Source organism: Triturus cristatus, chromosome 4_2 (assembly GCF_964204655.1).
Source record: "Triturus cristatus chromosome 4_2, aTriCri1.1, whole genome shotgun sequence".
In the NCBI taxonomy this organism is placed as follows: Eukaryota; Metazoa; Chordata; class Amphibia; order Caudata; family Salamandridae; genus Triturus; species Triturus cristatus.
The window spans coordinates 986,688,088-986,703,639 of record NC_140586.1 but is presented as its reverse complement, the minus strand read 5'-3'; the positions used below and the strand labels follow the sequence as shown (position 1 = coordinate 986,703,639).

The window sequence follows — 15,552 nt, the reverse complement described above, 5'->3', positions numbered from 1 at the left end:
AACCAGGTGGTTTGGCGATAGGCCATCTTGAGGTGGCCTCACTACCTTTGGGGCCCTTGCCTGCCGCGGGTACTTGGGCCTCCCACACAAGTGAGGCACCATTTTTACCGGGAGACCTGGGGGAACGCTGGGTGGTGGTAAATTTGTGTGAGCCCGGTGATGCCACTACTTTCCCACCCCAAAATGTGTGAAAAAAGTGATTTTTTGAGCAAAAATTGAGGTTTGCAGGGGATTCTGGGTAAGGAAACGTTGGGGGATCCACGCAAGCCATACCTCCCTGGAAGCCGCCGGGTGTCTAGTTTTCAAAAATGCCTGGGTTTGGTAGGTTTCCCTAGATGGCCGCCGCGCACCGGGCCAAAAACCAAAGTGACCCCCCTTGCAAAACCAGGTGGTTTGGCGATAGGCCATCTTGAGGTGGCCTCACTACCTTTGGGGCCCTTGCCTGCCGCGGGTACTTGGGCCTCCCACACAAGTGAGGCACCATTTTTACCGGGAGACCTGGGGGAACGCTGGGTGGTGGTAAATTTGTGTGAGCCCGGTGATGCCACTACTTTCCCACCCCAAAATGTGTGAAAAAAGTGATTTTTTGGGCAAAAATTGAGGTTTGCAGGGGATTCTGGGTAAGGAAACGTTGGGGGATCCACGCAAGCCATACCTCCCTGGAAGCCGCCGGGTGTCTAGTTTTCAAAAATGCCTGGGTTTGGTAGGTTTCCCTAGATGGCCGCCGAGCCCTGGGCAAAAAACAAAAGTAACCCCCCTTGCATAACCAGATTACCTATTGTTACTACAGCGTGAGAATTTAGGAATAATACTGCAAAGAAAATGTGGCAGACAATTTGAGGTTTACAGGACAATGGGGATAAAAAATATTTTTCAAATCACTAGAGAGACATCACCATGAACTCCCAAAGGTTTTCGACAATATCTACAGTTGGTGGGTTATTCTTACATGGAAAGTGTACCTTGGCAGAGAAACAAAAAAAAAAGATTCCTGCACAACCATCTATTCCTCAAACACACACACATACTGGTTGGATTTGGCACGAGGGCAAGTCATGGTTCAGTGTATTAAATTTTATTAACAAGAGATTTCACAAATATGAAATGCACTGTCAATAATTAAATTCACAAAAAACCAAACCAATGACTTGCAGCTCGTGAGCTGTAAAGCCACGTCAAGGCACCAACCGCTTTACAGGCCATTCACACACCTTTCATACGTGATACAAACAAGACCATTCGCACCACCAGGTACAAAAGCAACACAGTACAAAAATCACCAAAAAGGGACAAGGTACACCCTGCTTCAAAAAAACAAATATTACTGCACAGTCATCTAACCCGCAAGCACACGCACATACTGGTTGGATTTGGCACGAGGGTGAGTGATGGTTCAGTAGATAAAATTGTATTACCAAGTGATTTCACAAAAAATGAAATGCACTGGTAATAATTGAAAGGGCAAGAAACTGAACCATTGACTCACAGCTCGTGAGCTGTAAAGCCACGACAAGGCACCAACCTCTTTACAGGCCATTCATACACCTTTCATACGTGTGAGACATACAAAACCATTCACACCGCCAGCCGCGGGCCCATCACATAACAAAACTCACACCGGCACACAGCGCCATTCAAGGGCCCATCACTTTCACACGCCCACAATCCAGACACAGCAACTACACAGGCAGAAGGATTGCGTGGAGTGGCACTCAGCTAGCAGTGTGTGTAGTGACCAGCAGAAAGTCACTACTCACACACAGCCAGCCAAGCACCGGTCGACACACACCGCTAGCCAAACGCCAGTCCACGCACACCGCTAGCCAAGCGCCAGTCCAGGCACACCACCATCCAATCGCCAGTCCAGGCACACCGGCAGCCAATCGCCAATCCACCTACACCGCCAGCCAAGCTCCAGTCCACGGACACCACCAGACAAGCACCATTCCACACACACCGCCAGCCAAGCTCCAGTCCACACACACCACCAGACAAGCTCCAGTCCACGGACACCACCAGCCAAGCTCCAGTCCACGGACACCACCAGCCAAACACCAGTCCGCACACACCACCAGTCCACACACACTGCCAGCCAAGAACCAGTCCACGCACAGCGCCAGCCAAGCACCATTCCACGCACACCACCAGCCAAGCACCATTCCACGCACACCGCCAGCCAAGCACCATTCCACGCACACCACCAGCCACGCACACCACCAGCCACGCACCAGTCCACGCACACCGCCAGTCCATGCACACCGCCAGTCCACGCACACCGTCAGCCAAGCACCATTCCACGCACACCACCAACCAAGTGCCAGTCCACACACACCAACAGCCAAGCGCAAGCCTACACACACCGCCATCACATTTTGGATTTTTTTAGAAAAAAATAAAAACACAAACAAATCGCAAATAGATACAAATTTTCTAACAGAAAATCAGCAACTAAATACATTGCACTAACACCAACCTTGAAACAGAATCAAATTATCCAAAGAATACAGACCAGCCAGTTCACTTTACCACTCAAGAATCCTCCCAAAAATTTTTTCGCGTGTGGTACGCTCTAAAACAAGCAGAGAGACACAGTGCAGGATGAGAGGGACAATCGGGGCAGTACATACGACACTCCTTCCGCGTACCTCTTCGCCAACAGACTCTACATCTCCTACTGGGAAAATCTTTTGCGGGTGTGGGAGGAATGTGATCTGGAAAGTGGCGTTCTTTCAATCTAGCAACATCCTCCACCAGTCCAACTCTAGGAACACTTGCCTGTTCCACTACAACAAGGCTGCCTATTACAGACTCCTGAAACTTAACAAAAGTCATCGTTGACTCAGGGCAAGAATCCTGGAACACAACAAAAGCATTAAACATTGCCAAGTGGAAAAGATGGATAGCCAACTTCTTGTACCAAATGTAAGCCTTACGAAGAGCAGTGTAAGGTTCCAACCTCTGATCTACTCTGTCAACACCACCCATGTACCTATTATAGTCTAAAACACATACAGGTTTGCGCGCTTCAGCGACCTGACCCCAAACAGTCACAGGTGCAGTGCTTTCATCATGGATGGAAGTCAGCATGTAGACATCTCTCCTGTCTGTAAACTTCACAGCAAGAAGCTCCTGGCAACGCAACGCACTGCACTGTCCCCGCACAAGCTTTTGACAAACAAGTTCTTTCGGAAAACCTTTACGGTTACAGCGGACTGTGCCACAAGCAAAAGTGTCCACTTTGGCCAATTCCCTGAACAACCGTACACCAGTGTAGAAGTTATCTACATATAAATGGTGGCCTTTGTTAAAAAATCCTCTTCCAAGTTCCCAAACAATTTTCTCAGTCACTCCAAAAGTGGACGGACAACCAGGGAGGTTAAACCTAGATTCCTTACCGGTGTACACCCTGAAATTAGAGACATATCCAGTCCTACTGTCACACAGCATATACAGCTTTATTCCATAGCGTGCCCTCTTACTAGGAATGTATTGCCTAAAAACCAAGCGGCCCTTGAACAACACCAAAGACTCATCCACTGCAATTTCTCTACCAGGGGCATAAATCTCAGAAAATCGATCAACAAAGTGATCAAGGACAGGCCTAATCTTAAAAAGACGGTCACAATCAGGGTGATCTCGTGGCAACGCTAAACCATTATCTACAAAGTGCATCATCCGAAGCAGAAGCAAATACCTGTCACGACTCATGACTGCCGGAAAAATAGACGTTGCCATCAAGGGACTGCTAGACCAATATGAAGCCAATGATGGCTTCCTTAGCAAGCCCATCAAAAAAGTTAAACCCAAGAACTTCTTCATCTCTTCAACATTTGTGGGAGTCCACCGGGTAGCTCTAGAGTGTGGCTTAAGACTGGCACTGTTGTCCCTCAAAAACTGTTCGGCATACAAATTAGTCTGCTCAACAATCTCTGCCAAAAACACATCGTCCATAAACAACTGAAAAAAATTTACAGGCAAAAAGTTCTCGGTATTCACTCTAGACCCTGGAACACCAGTAAACTCAGGAAATTCCGGCTGCACCATGCCAGGGGCAACCCAGAGGTCATCACTTTCAACGGGAAGACTTGCAGCCCCAGCCTGCAGCCCAGATGTCTCTTGCCGCACTACACCAACGGAAAGGCTTGCAGCCCCAGCCTGCAGCCCAGATGCCTCTTGCCGCACTACACCAACGGGAAGCCTTGCAGTCCCAGCCTGCAGCCCAGATGTCTCTTGCCGCACTACACCAACGGGAAGCCTTGCAGGCGCAGGCTGCAGCCCAGATGCCTCTTGCCGCACTATCGGCACATCAGTCTCCTCCTCTAACACAGGCACTTCATCCGCGCTAAGAGTATCTTCATCATCCGATGACCCCATACGGAGAGAAAACTCACTGCCAGAATCGTCCCCTGCCCCCTCTCCCTCAGAAGCAGAGTCAGTCTCTGACCCAATATCAGAGGAAGACTCAAACAGCAAACCAACAACCTGCTGAGCAGTCATCCTGCGGCTAGCCATTATACCTACTAAGATGGAAGACTGCACAAACAAGTCAACAACAACCAACAATGTGCAAACCAAGTAAGTAAAGAAATGTGTACCTTATATCAATAAGATCAATGTACTCAAAAACTATACAATCCAAAATCAAAAGAGACAGCTACACTCACCAGAAACAAACTCTGCAGTGACACAGCAAAGACCAACGATATCAAACTAGAAAGAAGAAAAAAAAACAAATTACTCACAAGACAACAAAATACACATCATGCACCAATGCAAAAAGTTTTTGAAACTCAAAAACCAAACATACTGCTATTATTACACCATTTGCAAAAAAAAACAGGCAGAGAAATCAAACACATTTGCATTGTACAAAAAAACAGTCTCTTACCAAACTACACAAACAGCAAAACCACCAGAACCAAAATGTCACCGTGAACAGAAGAAAAGCCTTCACCTAGAACAAAAAAGTAAACAAAAAAAACATTACAATTGGAAATCACAAAACATATAACAATAAACATTATAACATGCCATGTCACTACCCAAATGGTCAATCGGTTTGTGTGCCAGGTCAGGCAGAAAACAGCAGGAAAAAAAAGGCTATTCAGTCCCGGGGCAGGTGACCCAAATACATATAACAAATTGCACCCTGGAAGCGAGGGGTCACTTCTATTTCTAATTGAACTAATTCCCTGGTGTCTAGTGGGCTTTTCTGCCTCCAATGGGAGCAGAAACGGCAAAAAAATAAAACCGATCTGCCCACAGAGGGGGCAGAAAAGTCTTCAAAACATTTAGGGGCCCAAGGAAGCGACCCTTGCCCAAGGGGTCGCTTCCTACAATAATATTTATATCCCTGGTGTCTAGTGGGCTTTTCTGCCCCCCCCCAAAGAGCAGAAACGGACAGAAAGACGACCAATCTGCCCCCAGGGGGGGGCAGAAAAGTATTCTAAAAAATTAGGCCGCAAAGGAAGCGACCCTTGCCCAAGGGGTCGCTTCCTACATAAAGAAAAAGACATCCCTGGTGTCTAGTGGGCTTTTCTGCCCCCCCTGGGGGCAGAAACGGGCAGAAAGACGACCGATCTGCCCCCAGGGGGGGCAGAAAAGTCTCCTAATCACTTTACCACCCTAGGAAGCGACCCTTGCCCAAGGGGTCGCTTCCTACATAACGAAATAGACATCCCTGGTGTCTAGTGGGCTTTTCTGCCCCCCCTAGGGGGAGAAACGGGCAGAAAGAAGACCGATCTGCCCCCAGGGGGGGCAGAAAAGACTTCAAATTATTTGGCCCCCAAAGGAAGCGACCCTTGCCTAAGGGGTCGCTTCCTACATAGCATAACCAATATCCCTGGTGTCTAGTGGGCTTTTCTGCCCCCCCCGGGGGCAGAAACGCGCAGAAAGCGGACCGATCTGCCCCCAGGGGGGGCAGAAAAGACTTCAACAAAATTTGCCCCCAAGGAAGCGACCCTTGCCCAAGGGGTCGCTTCCTACATAGTAGGAACAGCATCCCTGGTGACTAGTGGGCTTTTCTGCCCCCCCCGGGGGCAGAAACGCGCAGAAAGCGGGCCGATCTGCCCCCAGGGGGGGCAGAAAAGACTTTGCAAAATTTTCGTCCCCAAGGAAGCGACCCTTGCCTAAGGGGTCGCTTCCCAAATCCAAATAAACAAATCCCTGGTGTCTAGTGGGGCATCCCTACTCCACGATCGCGACGCTGTGCGCGATCGTGGAGCAGGAATGCCCTGTATTGAGACATCGGGGGAGAGGAAATACTCTTTCCTCTCCCCCGATGCCTCAATACAAAAGAAATCACCCCCGCGGCCCCCACCGGACAACGGAACCTACCTCTTGCTGCCTTGGACGCGCTGGAAGAAATGGATTCCAGCGCGTCCAACGCTTCCTGATGACGCCGGCGCGCGCTGTGCGCGCTGACGTCATCAGAAAGCGTGGGGGGGCTCGGGGGGGGTCGGGGGTGGCAGCGGAAGCTCTTCCGCTGCCACCCCCGTAAAGGGGGCCAAGATCGAGGGACAAGGGGGGGAGCGCCAGCGCTTTCCCCGGGGGCTGTCCTCATGACGGAACGGTTCCGTCATGAGCACAGCCCAACCGATGCTCATGACGGAACCGTTCCGTCATGAGCATCGAAGGGGTTAACATTCTGTGTTTGAAAATACCACTTTTAAAAAGTAGGTATTTTCTTGTCTAACTATCCAGGCCTGCCTCTGCTAGGTTGTGTATTCTTGTCTGGAGTTTGAGTGACAGGGCTGGGGGATTCCAAGAGACAGGATGAGTCAGCCCAGTGGTGAATAGAGAGATCTGCATCTAGATGGGTGGGAGTGTTAAAAGATTGCAGGAATCTGTTAGCATGAGCTGAAAGCCAACCACCCAAGGTTTCTCACGCTAAACCCAATTTACCAAATACAGTAGATTGGGTTTAGCGTGAGAAAACTGCGCCCTTTTAAACTAGACACGAGGAAGGAGAAAGGCTTTCATTTCTCCTTCCTTTTCCAACTTTGCATGCGTGGTGCACTGTGCAACACGCATACAAAGCGGGAAAATCTTTCCCTCGTGTCTGTCATAGTATTTTGTACAGGAAGGGTGCCCTTCCTGTACAAAACCAATGCTGGACTCACACACACACACACACACACCCCCTATGCTCTGGTGCTAAGGTGTGTGCATGGCGCAGGGCCGCTGTAATCAGTGCCGGCGCAAGGGAAAGGGAAGACGAGAGCCATATCTGTGAAAATATGGTGCTCTCCTGCTCCCTCCCTGTCGCGCAACGCAGCGCAGCCTCGCGGGGGTGGGGGCTGCGCTGCATTGCGTGGAGATTTGGTAAATCTCCCCCGAAATGTCTTTTCCAACCAGTTAAACATTGTGAATTCTCATTCCATTATGTTTCAATTTAGTAATTTTAAATATCTTTACATCCAACAGAAAACAAGCCTTGACTGTATGAAATGACCATCAATAATGAAGCGAATGCTGTAAATCTTCAATAATAGCAGAAATAATGAGCTACAGTATTCAGGAAAACATCAGCGCAGTCGGCGACAGAGGAACCTGCACACAAACTGACAGATCCCGGATGAAGCATCGAGGGCAGTTCAGTGATTGTAAGTCTTTGCTGTGCACCTCCACGCCACATGATGAAGAAATGACCTTAGGAAAATTAATGCAACAACAATAACAAACCGCCTCCTGTATAAACAAGTGTCCAACACCAGCTTTGATCATGGGATTGGTGTGATGTGATTACCGCAGTGCTCTGTTTTCTAATATGATGACAAGCCATCATTCCGTGCTCTCGGTAAATTGTAAACTCTTTCTGGATAACTCACAACAATCAGAGAAAAGCACAACAGAGCAGAGCCGGACAACTGACGGGTAAAGGAAAGAGGAGTTCTTATATCTCCAATACAACAGACTGTCCCAATTTGCACCGGCCAGAAGGAAGATACATCTTTACCCGCAAGCGTGCATAGCCATAATCCAATCTAAAGACACAATCGCCTACAAAGAAACCTTCTACATATTAGGAGCGTGGCAAATATTTGGTGGCTATTGCATTTTATTGTTAAAACAGAAATCAAACATGCAAAATACGGCACACATATAAAGTGTGTGAGAAAAACACGAGTGCTTTATCAGCCATGTTGGCCCATCAGGAAATACAGTCATGGGATGTAGACAAATATATACCCGACCCGCAGACACTAAACAAGAAAGAAGAATCATACACATGCAGCAAGAGCTTTAGTCCGTCATCACTACTCAAGCTTCCTCAGCACACGTACACAGGACAAAAACTATTCAAGTGCAGTGAATGTGTAAAGAGCTTTAGTAAGTTATCAAGCCTCCAAACACATCAGCGAACACACACTGGGGGAAAGCCATTCAAATGCACTGAATGTGCAAAGTGCTTTAGTGCGTTATCAAGCCTTCGAAGTCATCTGCGAATCCACACAGGGGAAAAACCCTATCATTGTAGTGAATGTGACAGTAGTTTTAGTTACACTTCAGCATTAAGGGATCATCAGCGAACACACACAGAAGAAAAACCATTCAAGTGCAGTGAATGTGCAAAGTGCTTTAGTCAGTTATCAAGCCTTCGAAGTCATAAGCGAACACACACGGGGGAAAAACCCTATCATTGTAGTGAATGTGACAGTAGTTTTAGTTACTCTTCAGCATTAAGGGATCATCAGCGAACACACACAGGAGAAAAACCATTCAAGTGCAATGAATGTGCAAAGTGCTTTAGTCAATTATCATCGCTACAAAGTCATCAGCGAACACACACAGGAGAAAAACCATTCAAGTGCAGTGAATGTGCAAAGTGCTTTAGTGAGTTATCAAGCCTTCGAAGTCATCTGCGAACACACACGGGGGAAAAACCCTATCATTGTAGTGAATGTGACAGTAGTTTTAGTTACTCTTCAGCATTAAGGGATCATCAGCGAACACACACAGGAGAAAAACCATTCAAGTGCAGTGAATGTGCAAAGTGCTTTAGTCAGTTATCAAGCCTTCGAAGTCATAAGCGAACTCACACAGGAGAAAAACCATTTAAGTGCAATGACTGTGTAAAGTGCTTTAGTCAATTATTAGACCTGCAAAGACATCAGCGAACACACGAGGGGAAAAAGCCATTCAAGTGCAATGAATGTGGGAAGAGCTTTAGTCGATTATCAGAGCTACAAAGTCATCAGCGAACACACACAGGGGAAAAACCATTCAAGTGCAGTGAATGTGCAAAGTGCTTTAGTGCGTTATCAAGCCTTCAAACACATCAGCGAATACACACAGGGGAAAAACCCTATCATTGTAGTGAATGTGACAGTAGTTTTGGTCACTCTTTTGCATTAAGGAGTCATCAGCGAACACACACAGGAGAAAAACCATTTAAGTGCAATGAATGTGCAAAGTGCTTTAGTCAATTATCACCGCTACAAAGTCCTCAGCGAACACACACAGGAGAAAAACCATTCAAGTGCAGTGAATGTGCAAAGTGCTTTAGTGCGTTATCAAGCCTTCGAAGTCATCTGCGAACACACACGGGGGAAAAACCTTATCATTGTAGTGAATGTAACAGTAGTTTTTCCGGCTCTTCAACATTTAGGTATCATCAGCGAACTCACACAGGAGAAAAACCATTTAAGTGCAATGAATGTGTAAAGAGCTTTAGTCGATTATCAGGGCTACAAAGTCATCTGCGAACACACACAGGGGAAAAACCATTCAAGTGCAATGAATGTGCAAAGTGCTTTAGTCAATTATCACAGCTACAAACTCATCAGCAAACACACACAGGAGAAAAACCATTCAAGTGCAATGAATGTGCAAAGTGCTTTAGTCAGTTATCAAACCTTCGAAGTCATCTGCGAACACACACGGGGGAAAAACCCTATCATTGTAGTGAATGTGACAGTAGTTTTAGTTACTTTTCAGCATTAAGGTATCATCAGCGAACTCACACAGGAGAAAAACCATTTAAGTGCAATGAATGTGTAAAGAGCTTTAGTCGATTATCAGGGCTACAAAGTCATCTGCGAACACACACAGGGGAAAAACCATTCAAGTGCCATGAATGTGTAAAGAGCTTTAGTCAATTATCAGCCCTGCAAAGACATCAGCGAACACACGAGGGGGAAAAGCCATTCAAGTGCAGTGAATGTGGGAAGTGCTTTAGTCAGTTATCAAACCTTCGAAGTCATCTGCGAACACACACGGGGGAAAAACCCTATCATTGTAGTGAATGTGACAGTAGTTTTAGTTACTTTTCAGCATTAAAGTATCATCAGCGAACTCACACAGGAGAAAAACCATTTAAGTGCAATGAATGTGTAAAGAGCTTTAGTCGATTATCAGAGCTACAAAGTCATCAGCGAACACACACAGGGGAAAACAGAGAAGGGCACTGAAAGTGTGAAGGGCTTTTGTCAATTTTCGATCCCACACAGCCCTCAGTGAATGCACTCCTTAATTTAACTCACATGGAAATAATCCTAGAGATGTAGAGAACCTGGAAAGAACTTAAGTACATCAAAAATAATATTGACCCATCTGAAGAGATAGACAAGAGCAGAACAGTGCAGTTATTGTGAGAGGAATGAATTACGGAAAAAGATCAAATTCAAATTATGTGGGACATTGAAATACCAGGTGTTAGAAGACCCGACTAGCAGTAAAGAAGAAAAACAGATAACAGTATTCGCAGCATTATAAAAGTGTTTGTTTCCAGAGACTGTTCACTTCCGTACACATAGCAAAGCAACATGATGCACCAGGATACACAGTGGGAGGCAAGCACCATGTGGACTAAAAGAAAAGAAACATTCTTTATTTTTATTTGGTGAAGAAGATATACAAAAAATAACATTCAATCGCACCTGTGGGACCTGGCCCTTTTTGCAGGGTCATCCCTGAACTTTTTGCCTTCCTCCTCTATTTTTTCTGACCTGTTGTTGGCTGTTATTTGACTCTGGGCACTTTACCACTGCTGATCAGTGCTAAAGTGCATATGCTCTCCCTATTATAAATTGATGTATGGATTAGTGATTCCATGATTGGGTATATTTGGTTTACTGTCAGACCCCAGTAAAGTGCACCAGGAGTGCCCAGGGCTTGTAAATCCAAATGCTGCTAGTGGGCTTGCAGCACTGGTTGTGCCACCCACAGAAGCGGCCTTGTAAAATGTGTCTAAGGTCTGCCATTGCAAAACCTGCGTGCAGTCTGGTACTGTCATGCTGACTGGGCAAGTGCACCCACTTGCCAGTCCCTAAACCTTCCCTTTTCTTCATCTCAGACACCCCTATGGTAGGCCCACGGGCAGGGTGCATTGTAAGCAAAAGGTAGGACAAGCCCTGATGTGTGTGGAATGTCCTACTAGTGAATTACAGCCATTTACGTTTTTCACTATTGCAAGGCTACCTGTTCCCATAGGCCAGAATGGGCTGTTAGAATTGTTACATTCTATGATCCTTACCGACCCAGGGAACATGGTAGAAATTCGAGTTTAGTATGCCTGAACTCAGAATGATAAAATACATCTTTCAGTAAAGATTATTTTAATATTCTGTGTTTGCAAATACCACTTTTAGAAAGTTGGTATTTGCTTGCCTAACCATTTCAGGCCGCCTTTGCAATGATATGTACCTGCTGTCTGTTTCTGTGAGTGACAGGGCTGGGGAAACCCAGAGGGGCAGGGCTAGGTAGCCTGGTGGTGAATAGAGAGATTGACATCCAGATGGGTAGGAGGAGTGCCCCTGGACTCTGAATAGGGCTGTGCTCTGCCACCACAATGCTGGCTCCACCTCCTGTGGAGCAGCTGATGTCTATGCCCTGCACCCTGAATGGAAAGTCAGAGACATGTCAACAAAGTGCTCAAGAACTGGTTCTGGCTGGGCAAAGGCCCCTCTTCCCCAGAGGAACAAAGGGATTAGGGGTATAAGTATTGGGACCCTGCTGCCAAGAAATTAGATCCAGATATGCCAAGAAGAAACCTCTGCCTGAGGAGAAGGAACTTGGAAAGCTGAAGGAGGAATACTGTCCCTGACCTGGGGGATTGGCCTGCAGTGGTTGCCTTGCTGCTGAAGGAGAGGAGAAAGACTCAAAGACTTTATTTTTTTATAACTTATGCCAAAGATCTCCAAGGGCTTGTGAGTGAGCTTGCCCCCTGAACGAAGTCCCAGGACCAGTAGACTTCACCCGCCTTGAGGAGAGCTGCTGGAAACGCTGTTCTCCCTGTAGCGCTGAGGCAGGGAGCTGTGTGCACCTCGTAGGATCTACTAGAACTCGGTGAAACCCCGTGCCAAGCCGTCCGCCTCAAGCAACGCGACTCAGAGCCCAACGATCCGCACAACTGCCGTCTACGAACCGTCACTCGCACCGTGACGGGGGACCACGCACCACATTTCGTTTCACCCCCTTCGAGCCGCACTGATCACCGCGCACCCTGCCGCCGATGTCAAACCTGCAATCGTGCTGACAGGTGGGGTACGCCTCGCCCCGCGCTTAAGGGCTGACAAACGCCCACTCCCAAGGTACGGCTTGTACGCCGCAACGTCCAAAGATCGCACCGCACCAGGCACCGTCCCCACAAGCAACGCCACTCTGAGCCCAACGACCCGCACAAGCGCCGTCAACGAGCCGTAGCTCACACCGTGACAGGAGGACATCGCCACGTGCAACGCTTTCTTTCACATCGTTCCGTCCGTACCGGACACATCCAAGTAAGGTACTGTGAACAACTCGCCCTGCCTTTGTGTGCACATCGGACCGAAACGTCTGCTGCGCCGGTAAGACTCTTCTGGGCCTTTTCCATCACCGGGAAAGCCAGACAAAGGGTGCAAAGCGCACAGGACGCTAAGATAAGCATTCTTAAAACCAGAACTCGTTATTGCTGATAGTATTGTGGATTATTTTTGGCGTTATATGGTCTTGTGCTAAGTCTTATATAAAAACTAAATTATTTTTGATAAATACGAGCATGGTGTCCATTTGTGATATTGTCACTAAGTTACTGTATGTGGTCACAAATGCTTAACCTACAAGGCCTCTGAAATAAGCCTTGACTGCTCGCGCCAAGCTACCTACAGGGTGAGCAGGGGTTATTTTGAGAAGGTAATCCCCTTGTCCTGACTGGAGGAGAGGGTCCCTGCTTGTCACAAGTAGCAACCTGTGCCAACCGGAGACCCCCAAATCTAACAGCACCTGATCACACTACCTGTAAAAGCAACACTGAACAACACTGGATCTAACAACGGTACTTTCAACTAACGTGTCGGATTAGTGATAAAACCTATAAACCCAACACACCCAGAGTGAACATGTTGTCAGGGCTCTGGAGATGAAAGCTTCATTGGTAAAATGTATGTATTACTATTGACAAATGCCACTGCAGTCTATGTAATGAACTAAAGCGAAGCGCAGGTGTTCATGAAATAACCTATTGTTAGATATAAAAGAGCATATACCTTGTTTTTAAGTAACGTTTGCTGCATCTTTTACAGACTGTTATCGGTTGATGGATCAGCTCGTGCCTCGGGCCTTATATCTAAGTGTGACCAGTGGCTCCTCTCCAACTTGGCTCTCCCTATTAATTAAGTCACTTGCCAAACTCTTCTTTTGACCAGAATTGAGCCACTGTAAGCAGCAGACTCTGGTTGAAGAATGTGGTGAAATAGCGAAATCCCACATCAAAAGCTGATATGAGTCAGGACAATCCGTTGCACTCCCAGCAACTCGTCTTCCACACTGATTGTCCCTTGGTCTCAAATGTTCTGAAGGATTTGTCGAATGAATGCCAGAAGTGGCAGTGACATTCATGAAGCTAAAGCTACCAGGAGTGTGTGGGAGATAGAGAGGGGGAGAGATAAAGAGAGCGAGAGAGACAAAGAAAAGAGGAGAAAAAGAAAGAGAAATGGAAGGAGGGGGAACGGCAGGTGATTTGTATTCACTTAAAAATAGAAGAAGCAGCCGAATACATGTCAATGTGTGACATCACCAGAGAAACGGGCTGAACACCTGTGAATTTATATATTTATTTTTAATACCTATAGACCCCTGTCATGCCAATAAACAGGGCACAAGTAAGGAAAATAGTGAAGGAGCCCATTATCATATGCAAATCACAATGACGTCACATGTAGTGACGTCACAAGAAGTGATGTCAGGCCCTTATAATAATGTTCACATGAAAGGTTGACGGCCTGTTTTAAAAATATAACACAAGAAACATAAAATAATGTAAAAAGAAGTTTTTGGTCTCAGTTTTTATACATCATGTGTTTTTCCCACTATCAGTTTGTAACTAAATTCAAAATGACTAAAAGTGCAAATATTTTTAAACTGATATGTGGAACTTGGAAATTACATTTTTAAACAGTTTTCAGCGAATAAATAAAATGTGCTTTTAACTTGCGTTTGTTTCCTGACGTTGTTCTTTATCCAGCCCCTAAGCCCCAAAGTGTTTCACATTTACAGTGTATTAAGCAATAGAAGGGCTAATATTCTCAAGTTCTCTGTTCCTCTCTTGTGCCGCTCACACAAATAAATAAAGGGGACGCTGCTAGTGGGATGGATAGTTACAAACACTCTGATGCCTGTGTCTGCAGATGCAAATAACAAAGTACAATTCCCAGTCGCAGGCTATGGAGCTAGGTGGAACTGGGACCCCATCAAACTGTGTCGACCCCCGACTTGTGCCGTGCTGATAAAGCAATCGTGAATTTGAGTAATTTACGATGAATTGAAATGAGAGAAAGAGAAGAAGAGAGCGAGGTGCAGGATATATTAAAGAAAATTAAAAAAAGAGACACAAGACATTACTCTGTTCTGTGTACAAGCATTTTACGCAAACAAGTTGTGCTGTGCATTGTGAACAGGATGTCACCCCCCTTTGTATGTAAATGAGCTTCTGTGACCAGACACCCCAGGCTCCCATCTCTTCTAGCGCGGATGATAATGTGAGCACTGTAAGGTAATCACAAACAAGGGCTGTATTGAGAAATAATCATCTTCCAGGTCACACAGCTGTGGATATGTAGGTCTTTATTAGTTTTTTTTAATTTACTTTAATTTGCAGCAATTCTCCAGGTTACGTTTTCTCAGTTTATAGCTTTATATCGCTCTTTACTCTCCATCAGTTAAACGTGAGGTTTGATGTAGGATTTGTTGTCAGTGTCCCTAGACCATGTCCCAATCCCTTTCTCCTTGATTTGTCGCATGTGTTTTGTCCACACACTGGTCTCGGATGGGCCTTCTCAAGGTAGAAGGCGCTGCAATAGGAATAATAAATCAGACATATTTGAAATTGTAAGTAAACAAATGTGTGCCTTTCAGTTATTAGGCACCACCAGACTCACATCTACACATGAAATTGAGCACAAGACTAAAGTGACTCCTCCCTGTATGAATATGCGCCATCAGTAATCGGGCTGATGGTTCCGCTGATGCTCACAGCAAATAAGGTTTCTGAGATTGCGCTCATTGTCCTAAATTTTAATTGCTGAAGTTTCACGCAGTTTCGCTGTTGCGCACAGCTTATAAGGTTTGAGGATA

At 46.3% G+C, this 15,552-nt stretch overlaps 1 protein-coding gene across 1 annotated transcript in view; it reads left to right on the top strand.

The window, feature by feature from the left end:
- Positions 1-15,552, top strand: part of LOC146839224 (uncharacterized) — a 722,084-nt gene that overhangs the window by 240,859 nt on the left and 465,673 nt on the right. The window contains 1 exon segment of the mRNA XM_085600021.1: positions 8,345-10,405. Coding sequence (XP_085456147.1) covers positions 8,345-10,405 — 2,061 coding nt within the window.